Source organism: Mus pahari, chromosome 10 (genome assembly GCF_900095145.1).
Source record: "Mus pahari chromosome 10, PAHARI_EIJ_v1.1, whole genome shotgun sequence".
Lineage (NCBI taxonomy): Eukaryota > Metazoa > Chordata > Mammalia > Rodentia > Muridae > Mus > Mus pahari.
In genome coordinates this window covers 112,659,276-112,679,846 of record NC_034599.1, presented here as the reverse complement: position 1 = coordinate 112,679,846, position 20,571 = coordinate 112,659,276, and the positions used below count along the sequence as shown (strand labels likewise).

Below are 20,571 nucleotides of genomic sequence, written 5' to 3'. Positions count from 1 at the left end.
TGATTTCTGAGTTCAAGGCCAGCCTGGTCTACAGAGTGAGTTCCAGGACAGCCAGGGCTACACAGAGAAACCCTGTCTCAAAAAACAAAAAACAAAAAAAAAAAAAAACCCAAAACAAAAAAACAACAACAAAAAAACAACAAAAAGAAAACACAAATAAAATCCAGGAAGTGGATGTGTGGAGGGGAACCTGAGCAAAGGTCTTGAGAGAGGAATTCTGTTGGCGAAGCGGAAGATCTACGATGAGATCCATTCATCCTTCAAACACTTCCCCACAGAGGGCAGCTCACAGCCACCCCTAGCTCCAGCTTCTAATGCCTTCTGTGAGCACACTGCGTGCATACCCAGATGCACCTAGATACACACAGAGACACAGACGCACATATAGACACATAGATACACACATAGACACACACACAAACACACACATATAGACACATACAGACACACAGACACAGATACACACAGACACACACAGATACACAGAGACATATACACACCGACACATAGAGGAGTAAAACATAAAAACTAATGTTAAATTAAAAATTAATTAGTATTCAAAACATAATAAATTTAATTGTGACATTTATATACATAACATAGAGGGTTGTTTCTTATTTCCGTGTGTGTGGTATGCCACTTGAGTGTGTATGCTGGTTCACATGTGTGTGGGCACCTGTATATGCAGGCACATATGTGTGTGTTGGAGGTGTGTAGAGGCCCTGAGGTGATGTCACACCATGCTTCCATCTTGGTCTTTGAGGCAGGATCTCTCAGTCAGTCCCAGAGTTCTCAGACAGAGCTGGTCCGCCTGTCCAGCTTGCTCCAGAGATTTCCTAGCTCTGTCTCTCAGGCACAGGTGGGCTTCCATGCCCACTTGGCATTTATGTGGGTCCTGGGGACTTGAACTTTAACTGCTGAGCCGTCTTCCTAAGCTATTACTCTCTCAGCCCTGTGGGACCCTTCATCTATGTCACCTGTATTCTATCATTACCTCTGCCCTTTTAAAAATCACCTTTTCTCTCTCTCTTGTAGTTTCCTTTCTATTCCACGACTGATACCTACACTCATACCCACATACACTCTTGTTTAAGAAGCCTTAGAAGTAGGATCTGGTGTGAGAGAGAGCACATGGTATCAGTCTTTCTAAGTCTGGGTTTTCTCAGTATAATCCTTTCTGGATGCACCCTTCCCTATGTGTGCATCCGTCACCTTGCCTGTTCTGTGTCTCTTGTCTTTCCTTTTTTTCCTCAGGCTCCATCTTGCCACTTCCTGTGTAGAAAGGCATTGTTGGGAGAGAGCAGAAAGTCTCATTTGCCTGGGTTGAGCTTTGAGGGAAAGGAGGTCAGAGCACCTCTTCCTCTGCTAAACTTGCCTTATTACTCACCTCAGGTGCTTAACCTCTTCATTGCCTTGCTGCTCAATTCCTTCAGCAATGAGGAGAAGGATGGGAACCCAGAAGGAGAGACCAGGAAAACCAAAGTGCAGCTAGCCCTGGATCGGTTCCGCCGGGCCTTCTCCTTCATGGCGCACGCTCTTCAGAATTTCTGTTGCAAGAGGTGCAGGAGGCAAAACTCGCCAAAGCCAAACGAGGCAACAGAAAGCTTTGCCGGTGAGAGTAGAGACACGGCCTTCCTGGATGCAAGGCCCTGGAAGGAGTATGATTCAGAAATGACTCTGTACACTGTGCAGGCCGGGGCTCCACTGGCCCCGCTGGCCAAAGAAGAGGACGATATGGAATGTTGTGGTGAATGTGATGCCCCACCTACCTCACAACCTAGCACCAAAGTTCAGGTATGGAAGGTCCACACATCACACGAGATGCGCTTGGAATGTACAGTCACCACAGGGCACTTGGCACCCGTTGCGTTCTATGTGTTGCTCAGAGATATGCATTTATAAAATGTACATGTTCTTGGACACACCAGCCCAATCCTTGGAGGGTTAATGGGTGCTGTGTTTGCAGCATGATGGGAGGTGTCAGAAAGGCCCCCACGGAGTGACCCACAGTTCAGCCTATCGCTGGTTCTGATGTTGTCAGGTTGATGCCCAGGATTGGCCACCATACGCTGTTTTTAGATGTCCTTGCAGGTCACCACAACAAACTTTCTGTTTTTATGACGTGCTGCTCTTTCCTTCCTTTATGCTTCTGTCTTAGTTAGGGTTTTCCTGCTGTGCGCAGACACCATGACCAAGACAACTCTTATAAGGACAACATTTAATTGGGGCTGGCTTACAGGTTCAGGTTCAGTCCATTATCATCAAGGTGGGAACATGGCAGCATCCAGGCAACATGGTTCAGGAGGAGCTGAGAGTTCTGCATCTTCATCCAAAGGCTGCCAGCAGAATACTGACTTCTAAGCAGCTAGGGTGAGGGTCTTAAAGCCCATACTCACAGTGACACACCCACTCCAACAAGGCCACACCTCCTAATAGTGCCACTCCCTGGGCCAAGCATATACAAACTGCCACAGCTTTTCACTTCCTATGTGTTTTAGCTTCCTGTTCTGTTGCTGTGATGCAATGCTCAGACAAAAGCAACTAAAGGAGAGGGTTTATCTCAGCTCACAGCTCATGGTGATGTGCACCATCACCTTGGTGGCACAGAGGAGGCAGAAGGAGCTTGAAGCAGCCACTCACATCACATCCACAGTCAGGAGGCAGAGAGTGATGCATGCTGCTGCTCAGCTCCCTTCCTCCACTCACAAAGTCCAGGATCCCAACTAGGAAATGGTGGCACCCACAGCGGGCCATCTTCCCATCTGCATTAACAGTCCCAGCTAATCTCCCAGAGGCATGCCAAGGGCCCATATCCCAGGTGATGCTAGATTCTTCCAAGATGACATCATGCTAAGTTGCTAAGAAACCCTCTGTATTCAAAGGATAAAAATTACTTTTCATCTTTCTTATTCTTTGTCTGTTCATGTAATTGCAAATTTTACTTTTTGCTAAGTTGTGGCAACACATACCAGTATCATTTATTAAGTGATTTATTAGTTAGCTGTTGAGTTGAATGGATGCATTTTAAAATATTTTAAATCTCCATATTGCTGCTGGGAGGTGGCTCAATGGGTGAAGAATTCGGATTCCCAGGACATATGTTAAAACAAAACAACATGCTGCTAAGTGCTATAATTTGATCATGGGGAAGATGGGGACAGGAATTTGTGCCACTTACTGCCCAGTCAGTCTACATAATTGGTGAGTTCTGAGTTCAATAAGAGACTCTGTCTCAAAAGTATGGTAGTAAAACAGTTCAGAAAGACCTTAGACCTGTACACGCAAACACACACGCACACACACACACACGCACACACAAGCACACACACACGCGCGCACACACACGTACACACAAGCACACACACGTGCACACGCACGCACACACACGCACACGCTCACACGCACGCACGTGCGCACGCCACACACACACACACACACACACACACACACACACACACACACACTTGTATCTTTGAGTTAATTGGATAGGCTGAGTCTTACACTGGAACCATACTGTTGCAATTAAGGAACTTTACAATGCATTCCTGTTCCTGTTCTATCCAGTAGTTTTCCCAGTATATTTCCACATCGGGCTTTTCAGGGACAGAATTCAAACTCACTTTATGACCAGTGGTCTGTCCAGAGCAATGTTAACTTCACTTTGGGCTTCTGTGTGTCAGGCCTGTGACCTCCCTCTGGAGACCAAGCAGCCCCCCAGCCCAGATGACCACGGGGTTGAAATGGAAGTGTTTTCTGAAGAAGATCCGAGTTTAACCACACAGAGTGCTCGAAAGGTAATGGGCCCAGGGTGTGGTTGGGAGGAGCATGTGACTCCTCCACACAGAGTCTCCAGAATAGGATTGTGGAGCAACAGCAGAATGAACGGAGAAATGATTGCCAGGGTAGATTCTTAAACAAGTGTGTGAATCAGTGCCTCTCAGTTTTGCTACATGAACATGTGGGGCAAGAGCCCCACTGTGGTGAGCTTTCCTGTGAATTTTACGATGCCTACCTGGAATCCTTGGCTGCCACCAGATATCTGGAGTATCCCACTAGCTGTGATAATTAAAAATGTCTCTAGTTCTGGGGAGATGGATCATTTGGTAGATTGCTTGCAGCAAGTATAAGGCCCCAAGCTTGATCTCCAGAGAGCACAAGAAAAAGCCAGGCATGGTAGTGGATGCTTGTAATCCCAGCATTGGGGAGGCAGGAGTAGGAAGGTTTCTGGGGCTCACTAGTCAGCCAGACTGGCCACTCGGTGATCTCCAGGCCAATGAAAGACTGTCTCAAAAAAGCCATGATGTTCAGATCCTGAGGAATAAGACCTAAGAATGTGCTCTGGTCTGAACACACACACACACACACACACACACACACACACACACACACACACACACTGTTTTATTTTTGAAATAAAACAGTGATATATTGATATATTTTGAAAAATTATATCTCTAGGCATTGCTGAAATGTCTCCTACAGGATTAAGTCAACCAGAACCACTGGCCTAACCTATTAATCTATGAGTTGGGACAGCTGAAAATTAGTCTCAGTAGAGTAGTTTTCTTATTATCTACCACTTTAATTGGCAGTCTATTAGGATATGATTTGTTGGAGGGAAGGGCTGAGCTAATGTGCACACATGTGCCTGACTGCTCCTTAGCCATGGAAATGAGATAATTCTCCCCCGAAGCAAGGTTGGCAGAGAACTTAACAAAAAGTCCCAACAGGAGTGGTATGTACTGGCATCCTTACAGCAGAAGCCTCTGCTTGATTGGCTTGGCAACTGACCGTCTCCTCCCTCTCTTCTCACATGCAGAAGTCTGATGCGGCAAGCATGCTCTCAGAATGCAGCACAATTGACCTGAATTTCTTTAGAAATTTACAGAAAACAGTTTCCCCCAAAAAGCAACCAGATAGATGCTTTCCCAAGGGTAAGTGGCCATAGTTTTGCACATAGCCTTTGAATGGGGTCTGCGTTCTCCGTAGCTCTGAGGTTTGGGTGGTTGCCCCCTTTCTATCACTACTATCATTAGATAATTAGATTCTAGTAGAGGGAATATCAAGAAACTCTTGGTTTAGGCATGCTCCATCCACACAGCCCAATAAACAGAGTGAGGATCCAAAAAGCTCTTCTGGAGAACTGTTGTGGGAAATATTACAAAATGGACCCACAGGCTTCCTGCACTACTGCTGACAACTGGCAGACCGCATGGCTCCAGCCAGATGATCTCAACTCGGTGGTCTCTCGGGTGGGGCAGGGCTACTCTCTCTGTCCGCCAACTCTCTGGAGGGGCCAGAGCTCCCGAGTTCCCTTCTCTACCACGCCAGCCCCAAGCAATGACCCATCCACACTGTGGTCAGCCGCCACAACCTGGTAGAAACAAAACTCTTTTTTTTAATGACTTTATTATATATTTTTTAAAAGATTTATTTATGTGAGTACACTGTAGCTATCTTCAGACACACTGGAAGAGGGCGTCAGATCCCATTACAGATGGTTGCGAGCCACCATGTGGTTGCTGGGAATTGAACTCAGGACCTCTGTAAGAGGAGCCAGTGCTCTTAACCGCTGAGCCATCAAAACAAAACTCTTGAATCTTATTAACTAATCAGATTTATGTAATAATAAATTATCAATTTAAAAGATGCCAATGCAATAATTTTAGAACCAATTGATAATGATAAAATCTTATCCCAATTATTCTAACCTTATGATATAACTACCCGTGACTGGTTAAAGCCATGCCGGTTCACATCTGCCTCCATCTTGGCTTCCTTCCTCCCCCCCGCCCCCCCAGACACCGTCTGTTTCTGCCACTCTGTCCCCCCCGCCCCCCCAGACACCGTCTGTTTCTGCCGCTCCGCCTCCCTTTTCCTGTTCAATCACAGGCCTCCTGCTACTCTAATATTTTAGTGATTGGACAAGGAAAATCCTGTCACAGAGAGCTTGCTAGGCCAATGTGTCAGCCACTGTGTAGCGTCCATAGGACATCCAGTATCAGAACAGACAGACAGGAAGGGAATGAGATATGAAGGACCCTGTGCTCTGTGGTAAAGACAGGCATGTTGAGAGCAAAGGCTATTTGATCAAGTTCTCCCATGTGTGGCTTGAGTTCACAAGGCCTTGGAAGCCCTCACCTCATTTCTTGAAACCCCATGGACACTTCTTGTATGTTACATACCTCCCCACCCCACAATTATAATTGGCACAGTTGCTAACTACAAATCATCGAAGGCATGTAATGATAAGCAGCCCCCCCCCCCATGAGTTGACCCGGCTAGGTGTCTCTGCTGCAGATAGATGGCTTTGTTCCTGCAAATGGTATCAGTGAGGGGTCAGCAGATCTAGCTTAAGCTCAACTGAGCAAGCTGGCTCTGCTGCCTGTGGCCCATCCTTCAACGAGAACCAGGGGGCTAACCTGAGGATATCGCCTTTAGAGAGATGGTGCAGGGCAAGTGGAAACAGACAAGGCTTAGAGCTAACCCTTTGTGGCTCCACCTCTTCCTTTTGGCCAGCAGAGCGGAGAGTCTCTGACTGGGGACGCTGCAGTTCACAAGGCAAGGGACATGAAGAGGCATTAGAAGTGAGGCGGCTAAGGTCAATCCGCTCCTGACACTAATGCTACAAATGTTTCCTTTCAGGCCTCAGTTGTATCTTTCTATGCTGCAAAACAATCAAAAGAAAGTCCCTCTGGGTCCTGTGGTGGAATCTTCGGAAAACCTGCTACCAAATCGTGAAGCATAGCTGGTTTGAGAGCTTCATAATCTTTGTCATCCTGCTGAGCAGCGGAGCACTGGTAAAGGATGCTCTTGGAGAGGAGACTGGGCATGGGGGCACTGCCTCGTGGCAGGGCTGTGGGAAAGGGCAGCAAAGGGAGGTGTTCACTGCTGGTACCTCATTGAGCTGGGTTTCACACCATGTCTAGACGGAGATTCCCACCCTGAAGATGCTTTCCCTGGTCGAGGGGCTCCGCGTTTCTGGAGGATTCCTAGATACCTCCGCTACATCCACGCACTTCCTCCTTCAGGCAGCCCCCCCCCCTCCCTGAAGATTATGGTGTTGCTGTCTAAGACGAGATATTACAGGGTGGACTACCAGGAACAGATTGGGATAAAAACCAGTGGCTCTGACATTTCCCATCACTTGTGGCCCCTTAAGGGACATGGAGACGCTGTGTCCTATTTGTGATTCTTCCTGGTTAAGGTGCCGTGTAAATCCTACTGAGGCAGACACATAAGTCTGAGTCAGGGTCTCCGGTGCCTTTCTGTTCCCTCCTCCTGCCAGTCACGCTGTCCTCTCTCCAGCTTCCCATGCCACTTGTATCCGGCCCCTTTCCTTACCTCCCTCTCCTCAGTTTCCTGTCTCCCTCTCCTTGTCTGTGTGTCTTTCCTCAAGGCTCAGATGTGAAACTAGCGCTGTAAGTGATGCGAAGTAAACAGAACCTTTCTTGATCTGGAGTGACAGAGCATTTCGAAATTAGTTTGTAGCAAACAGAGAAGCCACTGACATGCCTTGTTCTTAAGTCCCTTGCCTTCCGTCTAATGCTTTATACCTATGTGACCTCTAAGAGAAGAACAAGAGGACAGGTGCATGCTCTCTAGGGACTGGCATCAGCATAAATCACAAGGCCTTACACACAACACAAGAAATTGTTCCCCACACAAAAATGCAGGTTTCTCTAGAACCATTCCGGGAACTCCCCAAAGGACTTGGGTTGTGAGTCTTTGGCAATGGCCTCTCCCAGTTTGTGTGTCATGAACACCACGGCTACATTTATTTTACTTTTTTAAATGGTGCCAAGTGACAGGAAGGCTGTCAGAAGGCCACAGACAGATAGGTGGTTTCAGGGAAAGAAGACACTAGCAGAGAGACCTACCACCAGCAGGTAGCGTTCTCTCTCCCACTCTGAGAGACAGGTGGAGGCTGGGGAGAGCAGTACGGAACGTTCCATGTAGAGAACACCGGAGAAAGATCGACCCATCTCACTGTACATGATAGAGAAGAGAATAAGAAAAATTCAACCCATCACCACTGCCTACAGACTAAGGTCCAACACCATCAACACCACTGGAAAGCTTGTTCAAAAAGCCGAGTCTTGAGCCCTTTCCAAACCACTGGACAGATAATAAGTTCCCAAGGTGATGTGTGGGTGTTAGACGCTGAGAAGGTTGGGTCTGGACAATTGCATGGCAGTGACAAGAACCGCATATAAAAATTTGGCCCTGGTATGACATGGGGGCCTTTGAAACCCAGTTGTATCTCTGACCTACTTAGCTAGCCTGTGGCTAAGCTTTCAAAAGAGAGAGTGAGCCTGTGGTGCTCTCCAGATTTGCCTGTCCTCTACAGACAGGTAATGCAGATAAGAAGGTCTCTGGCCTCCAGGAGTGAGGAGTTCAAATGGGAAGATGGGTGCAGCGATTATTTATAAACCACAGTTGTAAGTGATGGGCTCAGAGCAGGAGGGGCTAAAGGGTAATAAGCAGGGATCAGAGCTCAGTTCAGCCTCATAGGAACAGGACACTTTCCCATAGAATGTCAGCTCCTCCAAGTTCACAAGGCTGAGTAGGAACCAAGAGGAGGCGACACAGAGATGTGCCTGTGACTCTTGACCTTATTCTGACCAAAACCCCGGTGTGAGTGACTCAGGAAGGTGTATCTTAGCTCATAGTTCCAGGTGCAGCCAAACTTCATGAGGAGCGGCTCTCTGCCAAGGCAGTGGGAACCTGAGGCTGCTGCTCACAATGCCAGGGATCAGAAAGCAGAAAAGAGTGCTAAGAGGAAGTGGGACAGTGCTGTAAACTTGTAGGCTCAGGATTACAAGAGTTATACTTCCTTCAAGTTCACCCAACCTCCCAAAGTTTCCAGAACTACCACTCCCCCAAAACCAGCCAGAGCAGCTGGGAACCAAATAAAGGGGCCCGTGGGAGATATTTTACTATCTAAAAACACAAGGACTCTTTTCTAGTCAAAACTCACTGTGGTAGGTGGAAGTGAGTTGGTTGGATTCTCTTGAAGGATGTGGCCCTACCTTGTCCCTAAAATGGGACTGGTTTCCCTCCCACTTTTAGTATCTCCTTAAGTGTCTTGGGCAGAGTTAGTTCCAAGCTCCCTTCTCTCTGTCATTTCTTCCATTCTTACTTTATGAAGGCTGAAATGATAGATCATACCCTAACTTTATAGGTCTTGCAGAATCACATGCACAGGCACAGGCACACGCGCACACACACACACGCACACACACAGCAGGCAAGGAAAATGTTTGGATGTAGCATAGAAAAGGGTCAGCATCAGGTCTCATTTCCATAACCACACTTAATGGATATTTGACAAAGAAATTTGCACTAAGAGCTTTGGTTCAGAGCTTTTCAATTTCAGTGTGTCACAAAACAGTTATAAAATGATATTATCTGTAGTGTGTGTGTATATATGTGCAGTGTAAGTGCATGTGTGCTTTATGTGTTTGTGTATGTGTGGTGTGTATATGTGGCATGTATGTGCAAGTATGTGTGAGTGGTGTGTATGTATGTGGTATGGCTTGCATGTGGTATGTATATGTGTATATGTGTTTATGTGTTTATGTGTATATGTGTTTATGTGTATATGTGTGTGCATGTGTGTGTGGTGTGGTATGTGTGTGGTGTGAGTGTGCATGTGTAGTGTAAATGTACGTTTGATGTGTGCATTTGTGTATGCATGTGTTTGTGTATATGTGGTGTGTGTGTATGGTGTGGCTTATATGTGGTATGTGCGTTTGTATATGTGTGTGTATGTGTGTGGTGAATGGCGAGGATGTTAGTCATGGGAGATGATGGACTCCAGGCTTCCTGAGTATAGAATTTGGGAGGAAAGGGGAAGGCACTGAGTACAGTTGTTGAGGTGACCTGGAGGGTAAAGTGGTGTCTAAGCCACGAGTATTTCTGGGAAAACTGGAATAATATATTTGGTGAGAATTGAAAGGATTAGGAAGCCCAGAAAATGACTTGGTGGTCTAGCGTGTAGGAAGATGATCTTATATTTAGGGGCGTGCCAGTTGCTTTTCTCACTGATGTGGAAAACACTCAAAAGAGGCAACTTAAGGACATGTTACAGTTTTTTTTCTGTTGCTACAATAAAAATGCAGCAGCATTTAAGGATTTATTCAGTTCCTAACTTGAAGCAGCTAGTAGGCCCACAGGCCACAGACTTAACAGCTATACCCTTAGTAAAGAGCAGGGAGAAATGAGTGCATCCATACTTACTTGGTACCCACTCTGCACATACAATCCTTGATGCCCTCCCTGACTAGGAAATGGTGCCGCCCACAGTGGGCTGGTTCTCCCTACACTAATGATTGTCATCAAGACTGTTACCTAAAGCCAGGCAGTGGTGGCACACGCTTTTAATCCCAGCACTCGGGAGGCAGAGGCAGGCAAATTTCTGAGTTTGAGGCCAGCCTGGTCTACAAAGTGAATTCCAGGACAGCCAGGGCTATATGGAGAAACCCTGTCTCAACAAAACCAAAAAAAAAAAAAAAAAAAAAAAAAACTATTCCTACAGACATGTCCACAGGCCAATCTGCTCTGTACAATCCGTCATGGATTCTCTTCCCAAGTGGTTCAAGACTATGTCAATTACAGCTAACGTCAAGACTGTGTTGACAATTAAGATTTGTCACCATGGAGAGAAAGGGTTTATTTTGACTCACACTTCGAGGGTTCAGTCTGTCACAGCAGCAGGAGCATGAGGCAGCGGGTCACATTGCATGCACAGTCATGAAGCAGAGAGAGAGAGAGAGAGAGAGAGAGAGAGAGAGAATATGTGGCTTTCAATTTCCTTTCTCTTCTTTATTTAGTTCAAGATCAGAGCCCATGGGGTGGAAGCAGCTATAGTAAGGGGTTTTGTTCCCACCTCTGTTACCCAACTACAGTCTGTCACAAACACACCCAGCGGGGTGTCACCTTGGTAATTCCAGATCTGCTAACTTGACCACATTAGCCACCATAGAGGGCCAGTGAAGAGAGACCCCGAGATCACCAGGGTACTATATCATTCAACAAGCAATCATTTTATTGGAAAAGACCTGCCTTGTTCTGTTTATAGCAAGACCTTGCCTCAAGACACCCACTAGTTCTTATCCATAGAAAATATGAAAAAAATCCTAAGCCAAGGAGGTCTGCAAACATTCAGCCTGGCCGACGGCTATGCTCTATTCTTTCAGATATTTGAAGATGTCAATCTCGCCAAACGGCCCCAAGTTGAGAAATTACTGAGGTGCACCGATAATATTTTCACATTTATTTTTCTCCTGGAAATGATTCTGAAGTGGGTGGCCTTTGGATTCCGGAAGTATTTCACCAGCGCCTGGTGCTGGCTCGACTCCCTCATTGTGGTGGTAAGTTTACTGTCTCTGTGCCCTGCCTGTCCTCATATGGGTGGCTCTTAATAATCCTGAGCACCATTACAGTACTTACTGCTGACTGTTATCTGTCCACTGTTGTGGTCCAACCCCTGTGAGCCCTGCCTCTCATACTTGCTTTTTGTAAGCACACTGACCAAGCATCTCAATGGCAGCCTCCTCTACCTCTCTCTCTGAACCATGCTTGTGTCCAACTCAGAGGAACTTCAGGCATCCTCTATCTTTCCTTCTCCTTCCAACTCTTTTCCATTTTCATATGTGTGCAGTGTACATGTATGCATGCATGTTTTTGTATGCATAAACATGTATGTGTGTGCACGTGGAAGGCAGAAATTGATGTCAGGAACCATTCAGTGCTTGCTCTTCCATCTTATTATTCAGGAAGGCCTCTTAATCAAACCCAGAGATCACTGATGTGGCTGCTCTGCATGTTCTGGGGATCCCCTACCTCTATGCCTTCCGAGGCTAGAATTTGATGTGGGAGACCATGCCCACCCAACATTCACAAGAGTTCTGGGGATCCAAACTCTGGACCTCATGCTCGTAGGGAAAGCACTTTAACCACTGAGCCACCTCCCCAGACCTCCCACCCCTCCCAACTTTAATTTTTTTTCCCTTGAAAGACTTCTCAGAGCAGACCAGTAGCCAGATCATAAGGCAGATTCCGATTTCAGTGGCATTGCCACCTGCCATGTGCCATCTCACAGAGAAAGAATCCCGCAGCTCCGGTTAGCAGCCTGCTTCGGGACATAGAGCAGACCAGTGGTGACCAGGGATGTAGTGCTAACGTTAACAATAGCAGCAGTGGCTGCATCCGGATGCTTCCTCTGCACCACCGATGCTTTAGCTTTTCCCGAGAGAAACAACTAACATCTGTCTGCTCACCCCAGATGGGCACCAGTATTCTAAAGGACAACTTCCATGTCCAACTTGGTGACACTGATAAGTCCGTTGGGCTTTTTCACGGACTGTGGGTGACCTAGAACATCTGCATCACGGCAGAGTTCCGCCCCGTCTATAGGAAGGTGTATCATGGAGCCCTGCTGTCAGTCAACCTTCCACTCCCTGTATACTCTAGCATCCCCCAAGATCACCTGTGCTGGGAGAAGGAGGATCTCAGGTAAGGGATTCCCAGGTCTCCCTTCTTCCACTCCCTAGGGAGTGCCCATAGACCTGGCTAGCACTGTATCAGTCTGCTCTAGTTTCCATGGCCACCAGGTACAAAACACAAGATGGCACCCTGTCATGTTTGGAGAGAAAAACAAAAACTTCCAACAGCCACATTTTCTGCCATCTGTGCCAAATGTCTCCTTTCTTCTACTTGTCATAGTCACTCTCTGAGAAAGGGACTTTTATTTTCCCTGTAGTCAGAGAAAGAAAGTAACCCAGAAAGGCTAGGAACTGCTCAAGACTTCCTGGCGGGAAGCAGCAGAGCTGAGAGTCAGACCTAGTAAGTCTCCCTCCCAGGGACAGGGCTCTCACGGGTACATCATACATACGCCGTCATACAGATTCCACTCCCATTTCAGAAGGTAGTAAAGGAGCTGGGGTGGTGCATTAGTCGGCAGAGTGCTTGATGTGCAAACATGAAGACCTGAGTTCAGATCTCCAGCTCTCATGCCAAAGGCTGGCAAACACAGCGAGACAGTCCCAGCTCAGAGGAGACAGAGATCCAGGATCCTGAGGCCGGCTAGCTGGGTTGGTGAGCTCGGTTCAGTGACACTTTGTTTCAAAACCTTAGGGGGAGAGGGATTGAGGAAGACACTAATGTTGAAGTCAGACCTCTGCATGGGCACATACAATGTGCATACCCACCAAGACAAGAGCGCCCAAATGAAGATTATAAATATTGTAAATTCAGTGAATTCAAAATAGATAGTGTAAGCCTAGCAGCAATCCCTAATTATATCAAAGAGTGGTCTAAAGGCACAGTCAAAAATTACCAGTAGGCGCAGGTGCTTTGTACAGGCAAGGTTTACTAAGTTTTAATAAATTCAACATTAATCAAATTGTTATGAAGAATAGAAGAGGGAAGCTGCAAACTGTCCAAATGAGACCAAGTACAACCTGTTTGTTTGTTTTTGAGGCAGGGTCTTCTGTAGCCCAGGCTGTAGCTCAGTTACTCTCTGTGTAACTTAGTATGACCTAGAACCCCAGTTCTCAGTTACTCTCTGTGTCACTGAGGATGACCTAGAACCNCAGTTCTCAGTTACTCTCTGTGTCACTGAGGATGACCTAGAACCCCAGTTCTCCTGCCTCACCTCTTGTCTGCTGGGACTGCAGGCCCAGCCCAACACAGGTGCAGTTTTGCTAAGAAAGCAGTCAGAACAAACCCAAGAACAGAGATAAACAGCCAAAAAGAAATTTATAATCCTGTGCCTATGGCTCTCAAAGGAGGGTCTCCGTGGGTGAGTCCCAGCACTGGTCCCCGTGGGTGGGTGAGTCCCAGCACTGGTCCCCGTGGGTGGGTGAGTCCCAGCACTGGTCCCCGTTGGTGGGTGAGTCCCAATACTGGTCTTGACACTGTATGGACTGTGGAGAGGGTCCCAGCTTCATAGCTCGTCAGCTCCATGCCTGAAACAAGGAATTGATCCTGCAAACTTCTAGTCTCATTTGCAACACAGTCTTAACCACTGTGAGGAGACACCACGACCATGGCAAACTTTATAAGGGAAAACATTTAACTAGGGCTTGCTCCCAATATCGGAGGCTTAGTCCGTTGTTATGGTAGGGAGCACAGCAGTAGGCATGGCAGGCCTGGTGCTGGAGCTGGAGCTGAGAGCTACAACCCGATCCACAGGGGAGAGAGCAAGACTGGGTCTGGCGTGGGTTTTCAAAACCTCAAAACCCACCCCAGTGACACACTTCCTCCAACAAGGCCACACCTCCTAATCCTTTTGATCCTATCAAACAGTTCTACTCCCTGGTGACTAAGCATTCAAATATATGAGCCTATGGGGGCCATTTTTATTAAAACCGCCAAGATTACATACACTGGGGGCCATCGAGGTAGCTCAGCAGGTAAAGGTGCTTGCCACCAAACTCAATGACCCAAGTTCAATCCCCAGAGTCTGTGGGGTAGAAGAGAGCTAACGCCTACAGGCCATCCTCTGACCTCTGAACTCCATACAATGCCCGCCCTCCCACAATAAATGAATTAATAAATGGAAAAAAGTTTAAAAGAATCCAGATGATGATTTTATAATAATTTTGGAGTAGAAAAACATGAACTTAAAGCACAAAAATATATAAGTCCAACTCTACTAAAACATAGAACTTTTTTCTTCTTCTCAGGAGTGCTAAAATTATAATTAAAGACAAATCAGATCCCAGGACTTTGTATTTGTTGTGTACCTGACAGATATTAATATCTATCCATAATATATAAAATATGTAACACAAATCATGAGGAAATGACAGCCAAAGTTGAGGGTAAGCAAGGACACAGACCCAGTCTCACAGAAGCAGCCCGGGTTGCTGGCATGCGCAGATAATGACAGACTCATTTCATGAGCCAGCACAAAAATGCATTTTAAAGTGAGAGTTCACCTCATTCATCAGTTGAAAACCATTTTTTCCCAAGGAATAGCTGTGTTGGGAAGAATGTCAGAAATTAAAAATCTCTAATTATCACCAATAATTTAATTGGGATAGCCATTATGGGGAAAGTTTTGCATTATTTGATAATAGTGCCAACTTATACTAGATGTGCCATCCTCACCCAGCAGTCTCGCCCCTACTCCTCCACAGGTGTCTGTGCTCAGCCTCATGAACTTACCAAACTTGAAGTCCTTCCGGACTCTGAGAGCACTGAGACCTCTGCGGGCGCTGTCCCAGTTTGAAGGAATGAAGGTACATGCCTGGATGGATGGGTGGGAACCCAGCTAACAGGACTGGAAGAAGCCAGCTGCCCTCGGTCTTTTGTCAACACTTTACTGGGGTCCTATCCAACCAGACTAGGGCCTGGACTGTGAGAAGTGAGAAGACTATGGACTTGACAGCCAATGGCTCTGTCCTCCCTGCATCCGGGGAAAGACATGCCCCACGTATCTAACGACATTGTCACAGGGCACTTCTGAGGTCATCCTTGGTGGCCGTATGAGCAGAAATCAGAGCTAATTATGGGCTAGGAAAGGGATGTTCAGAATAAAGACAGAAGAACTCTCTGGGAGCCCTGTCCTGCATCTCCCTTGGGAAGATGGAGACTGTGTGCTGTGCCTCTGTTTGTAACATTTTCCTTTGTTTCACCTCCTCAAGGTTGTTGTCAATGCCCTCATGAGTGCTATACCTGCCATCCTCAATGTCTTGCTGGTCTGCCTCATTTTCTGGCTCATATTTTGTATCCTGGGAGTAAGTTTTTTTTCTGGGACGTTTGGAAGATGCATTAACGGAACAGACATAAATAAATATTTAAACCATACCAAAGTTCCAAACCGAAACCAATGTAATGCTAGTCATTACACGTGGAAGGTCCCGAACGTCAACTTTGACAACGTGGGGAATGCCTACCTTGCCCTGCTGCAAGTGGTAAGTGGTGGGGCTCTGTCTGCGTCCAGGAAGAGGAAGCTGGGAAAAATACAAATAACTAAAAACACAACGACTACACACGGGGAGAGATTGGATCCTAGTCCTGTCCGCAGGGTGGGGGTGGGGCAGAGTCTTTTCGCCAGCTTAGTTACTTTTCTCATTACTTTGACAAGACACCTCAGGCAGTAGTTACTTTTCTGTTGCTGTGATAAAAGACCCAACAACAACAAAAAATAAAGTTTCTTTTAAATGTCTTTCTAAGATTTTATTTTAGCTTATAGCTCTAAAGCGAATACAGTCCATCACAGCTAGGAGAGCATGGTGGGAGGACCAGGAAGCTGGCTATCATGTCTCACCTATACACTACATACATCTACAGGCATGCTGTAAACCCTCAAATCCCATCCCCAGTGACACACTTCCTCCAGCAAGTTTCCACCCCCTAAAAGTTCTATAATCTTCCCCAACTGTACCATCAAGTGGGACCAAGTATTCAAACACAGGAGCTGGGGGGGGGGGCATTTCCCATTCAAACCACAGCATCTGGCAAAAGTAACTTAAGGCAGGGCTAGTTTTGCACGTGCTTTGAGAGACTGGACCACCTTGGTGGGGGAAGACACGGTGGTGAGAATTGTCTAGATGCAGTGCGGAGTGTGAGGAAGTTGGGCCGGCTGGCTCTACAGTCCGGAAGGAAGTGGGTAGGAGACAGATGCGGGTGCTTTTTTCCGTTTTACTCACCAGCCTGTGGGACGGGGCTGTCCACATCCAAGATGAATCTACCGTCAATTAAACATCCTCAGAAACCCCTTCACCACAGGCCCTGATGTGGGTCTCCCGGGTGACTCACGCATAGTGATGCCCCCTTCAGGGTTTGCCTTGCTTTGTCTTCTAGCCTACCTTGCTTGCTGTTCAGAGCACCCGCCAGAAGGGGGAGCCTTTGGTGCAGGTCAGGACATTGTCAAGCGTTCTCTTCAAGTAGCAGCAGCCAGGTCTTGGTCAGGTAGCACACGAAAAAAGTGCGCTATCAAGGCGACCCTTACCTGGCTCTTCCCAAGCAGCCTATTGTGTAGACATTCGTTTTGTTTTTAAGCCATTAGTCTTGGGAGAAAGAAGAAGATGGAGATTAGACACAACACCCCTCCTCACATCCACCGCTGTTGACTGTTGGTTCTTGAGGACCTCTCTCTGGGGCAGGAGGGAGTATCAGCTTACACACACCCGCCCACGGGGCTCGACAAGCTTCTGGGTGGCATGCCTCTGTTGATGAAAAAAGTCTACAGCTGTGTCCAAGTTATCTACTTCTGTTTCAGGCGACCTATAAGGGCTGGCTGGACATTATGAATGCAGCTGTCGATTCCAACGGGGTGAGTTAATGTCTCACTGTGTTCTAGAGTATTATGCTCAAACCAGAGGTACTATGAGTTTGCAAACGGCCCCTAACTTCATGCAGGGCAGCTTCATTATCCCACATCCTTGTTTGTTCTTCTGGAGACAAAATTATGGTGCAGACATGGACTGATGAAGAGACCACTGATGTATTTTCCGCGTCTGACACCCCAGCATTCTGTAGAATCCAACATTCCCTCTGTGTGTCAAGGGAAGAAATGAAAACCATTCATGTAGGAGATGGGGTCAGAACAAGAACTCCCGGTGTCCTAGCTTTGTTTCTGTTCCTGTGATAAAACACTGGCCAAAGCAGGAACCAGGAAGCCAGAACTGGAGCAGAGACCCCAGGGGGGAAATCTGGCTTACTTCCTCTAACTTCTTTAGGGTTATTATTGCTCAGATGAAATACCATGGCCATAAGCAACCTGGGGAGGAAGTGGTTTGTCTGGCTTATATAGCACAGCATTGAGGGAAGAAGCAAAGGCAGAAGCATAAACCAGGCAGGGTCCTGGAGACAGGAGCTTATAGCACCCAGGGCCACCAGCCCATGGGTGGCCCCACCCACACTGGGTTGCGCCTTACAAGTTGGCCTACAGGCCCTATCTTATGGAGGCAATTTCTTAATTGAGGCTTCCTCCTCTTTAGTGATGCTTGCTTGTATCAAGTTGACATAAAACTAGCCAGCACACTTCACCTGGCTTGTTCAGCTACTTTCCGTATACAATTTGGCTCCATCTGCCTAGGGATAGGTCCTCCTACTCCCACAGGCCAGTCCGATAGATGCAATTGTCAGTCGAGGTTCCCTCTTCCCTAGTGACGTTAGTTTGTGTCAGCTTGACAGAAACTAAGTGTCATAGCAAGGTACTCCAACTTTCCTATAGCTCATCTCCAAATGATAGACAGGAGGGAACCACCTTTCAGTCTGCATGGGGAACTGGGGAAGCATTAGGAGAGTAGACATGACTCCCAACTGTAGAATTTCAGTGAAAGAGGAAGTCAGAAGTCAGTCTCAGAGTGGGAGATGCACTTGGCAGGCTGGTCTGTCTCCTGTTCCTTGTCTGGTTCAGTGGAGGGCTGAGGAGAGAGTTAGGGGTCCAGGGGAGGGCTGAGGAGAGAGTTAGGGGTCCAGGGGAGGGCTGAGGAGAGAGTTAGGGGTCCAGGGGNGCTGAGGAGAGAGTTAGGGGTCCAGGGGAGGGCTGAGGAGAGAGTTAGGGGTCCAGGGGAGGGCTGAGGAGAGAGTTAGGGGTCCAGGGGAGGGCCGGGGAGAGACTTATGGGTCCAGGGGAGGGCTGAGGAGAGAGTTAGGCAAAGCAAGACAGTTGAGTCAAGAATGCAACCAGTGGGGGAGTTTTGTTTGTTTCATTTCATGACACATCTGTGGTCACTGTATTGAGGACTCTCCAGCGTTGGTGCCTGATATGGAGTCAGGGCTACAGACGGGGGTTGGGGCGGGGGCCTGGGAGCAGGAAAGATGCTGAACCGAGGAGGCAGAGTCTTCATGGCTACCGATTTTCATCATAGCCCAACATACTGGCCTTTATGTGTAGATAGTGCATAGCAACAAATCACTTAGCTTAATTCTCAGTACATTAACAGAATCTCATTCCTGGAAAGCCAAAGCTAATAGTAGAGACTTAATGTTAATGTTGTAATCTATTGTAATATTCATATCTCATAATTATGCATGTCATACATACAATTTAAATGTTTAAATTCTAATCTATTGTTTGTGTGTATGTGTGTAGGATATGTGTGCATGAATGAGGACCAGAGTTTGGATGCCCAGAATCCACATAGATGCTGGGTTGGCATGGGAACGCTCCCTGGCTATAATTCTAGTGTGTGGAAGGTGGAGATGGGATTCTAGGAGCAAGTAGACTAGCATACCCTGAGCCGGGAGAGCATGCTTGTCATCAGCTAGTGTCCTCGCACAAGCTCCCCCCTCACTTACTCATCTGCCTGTTCCCTCTTGTGTCTTCTTATCAATTAATGCTCTTCATTGTCTGGGAGAAAAAGCTCAAACCTCCTGACTTCCATCTCCCCACCGAGTGCATCTGGAGCTTAGCAAGGACCCAGAGAGGGGGCATCCAGAGGTGCACAACTCCTGGCAGGATGCTCTGTGGTTAAACTTGGGGAAAATCCACTCTGGTCTGAGGCAGCCAGGGCAGCTTCGTCTTTTTTCCTTCAGTAATTGTTTTTCTCTCATTAAAAACATCCCCAACAGAAAGATAAGCAGCCGTCCTTTGAGGCGAATCAATACGCATACCTTTACTTCGTGGTTTTCATCATCTTCGGCTCATTCTTTACCCTGAACCTCTTTATCGGTGTCATCATTGACAACTTCAATCAGCAGCAGAAAAAGATAAGTATGCACGCTGGCCTGGCTGGGTGCTCTCTCCTGGGTCTGCCAATGCTTGCAGGGAATGTGATGCTAATGCAGAAAGAAGACTGTGCACGGTGGTGGCAGCGGTGGCGGCAGCCATTCTCATTCACGGGCAGCTGGGGAGCTCACCAGAGTGCTCTCAGAGATAAGGGCAAGAACCAGGGGTGGTGCTGAACGTCTTTAATCCCAGCACCGGGCACCGGGGAGGCAGAGGCAGGTGGAGCTCTGTGAGTTTAAGGCCATCCTAGTCTACCCAGAAGGTTCCAGGACAGCTGAAGTTACATGGAGAAACCCTGTCTCCAAAAACAAACAAAAAAACAAAGCAAAGCAACGCAACACAAAAGGCAAGGAATGCAGATTCTGCTTGCACATGGTTTTTGAGCTCTGCCTCAACTCAGATAGTTGTTGTTGCATGTGAGCTGCGGCTAATTGGCCCTGAAGAGAATAGCAACCAACACAGTGAGCATGTGTGCACAGCCATCACGGCTCAGTAATATCTCAAGAGTATTTTGTTGACCACAATAAGGAGAAACGGGCTTCCCTCTCTGTGATGATGGTGTCCTGGCTCCCAACAGCCTGAGTTTGTCCCCTGAACCGGCTTGGACAGATACTTGAAGCAGAGGAGGGGTTAGGGAGGCTCCGGCCCCAGGCACTGTAACAACCTAGTGTCCCTTTACCTGATCCTGAAAGCCACTGGCCTCTGGCCTAACACTGCAAATTAAGGAAGATAAAAGAAACTTTAGATCTATCAGCATCTGCCGTCAAATGGTGACCTCTTCAACGCCTCATCATTTCGACACAGTTTGGTATAATCCTCTCCAGTTAAGAAACCAAACAACAAAGCCGGGCGTGGTGGTGCACGCCTTTAATCCCAAC

The 20,571-nt window shown here is 47.2% G+C and overlaps 1 protein-coding gene across 1 annotated transcript in view; it reads left to right on the top strand.

Moving 5' to 3' along the window:
* Nucleotides 1-20,571, top strand: part of Scn11a (sodium voltage-gated channel alpha subunit 11) — a 69,040-nt gene that overhangs the window by 35,728 nt on the left and 12,741 nt on the right. The window contains exons 14-22 of the mRNA XM_021207846.1: nucleotides 1,393-1,794; nucleotides 3,681-3,794; nucleotides 4,820-4,934; nucleotides 6,646-6,800; nucleotides 11,202-11,375; nucleotides 15,150-15,251; nucleotides 15,657-15,926; nucleotides 17,237-17,290; nucleotides 19,537-19,678. Coding sequence (XP_021063505.1) covers nucleotides 1,393-1,794; nucleotides 3,681-3,794; nucleotides 4,820-4,934; nucleotides 6,646-6,800; nucleotides 11,202-11,375; nucleotides 15,150-15,251; nucleotides 15,657-15,926; nucleotides 17,237-17,290; nucleotides 19,537-19,678 — 1,528 coding nt within the window. The remainder of the gene's footprint in view (nucleotides 1-1,392; nucleotides 1,795-3,680; nucleotides 3,795-4,819; nucleotides 4,935-6,645; nucleotides 6,801-11,201; nucleotides 11,376-15,149; nucleotides 15,252-15,656; nucleotides 15,927-17,236; nucleotides 17,291-19,536; nucleotides 19,679-20,571) is intronic.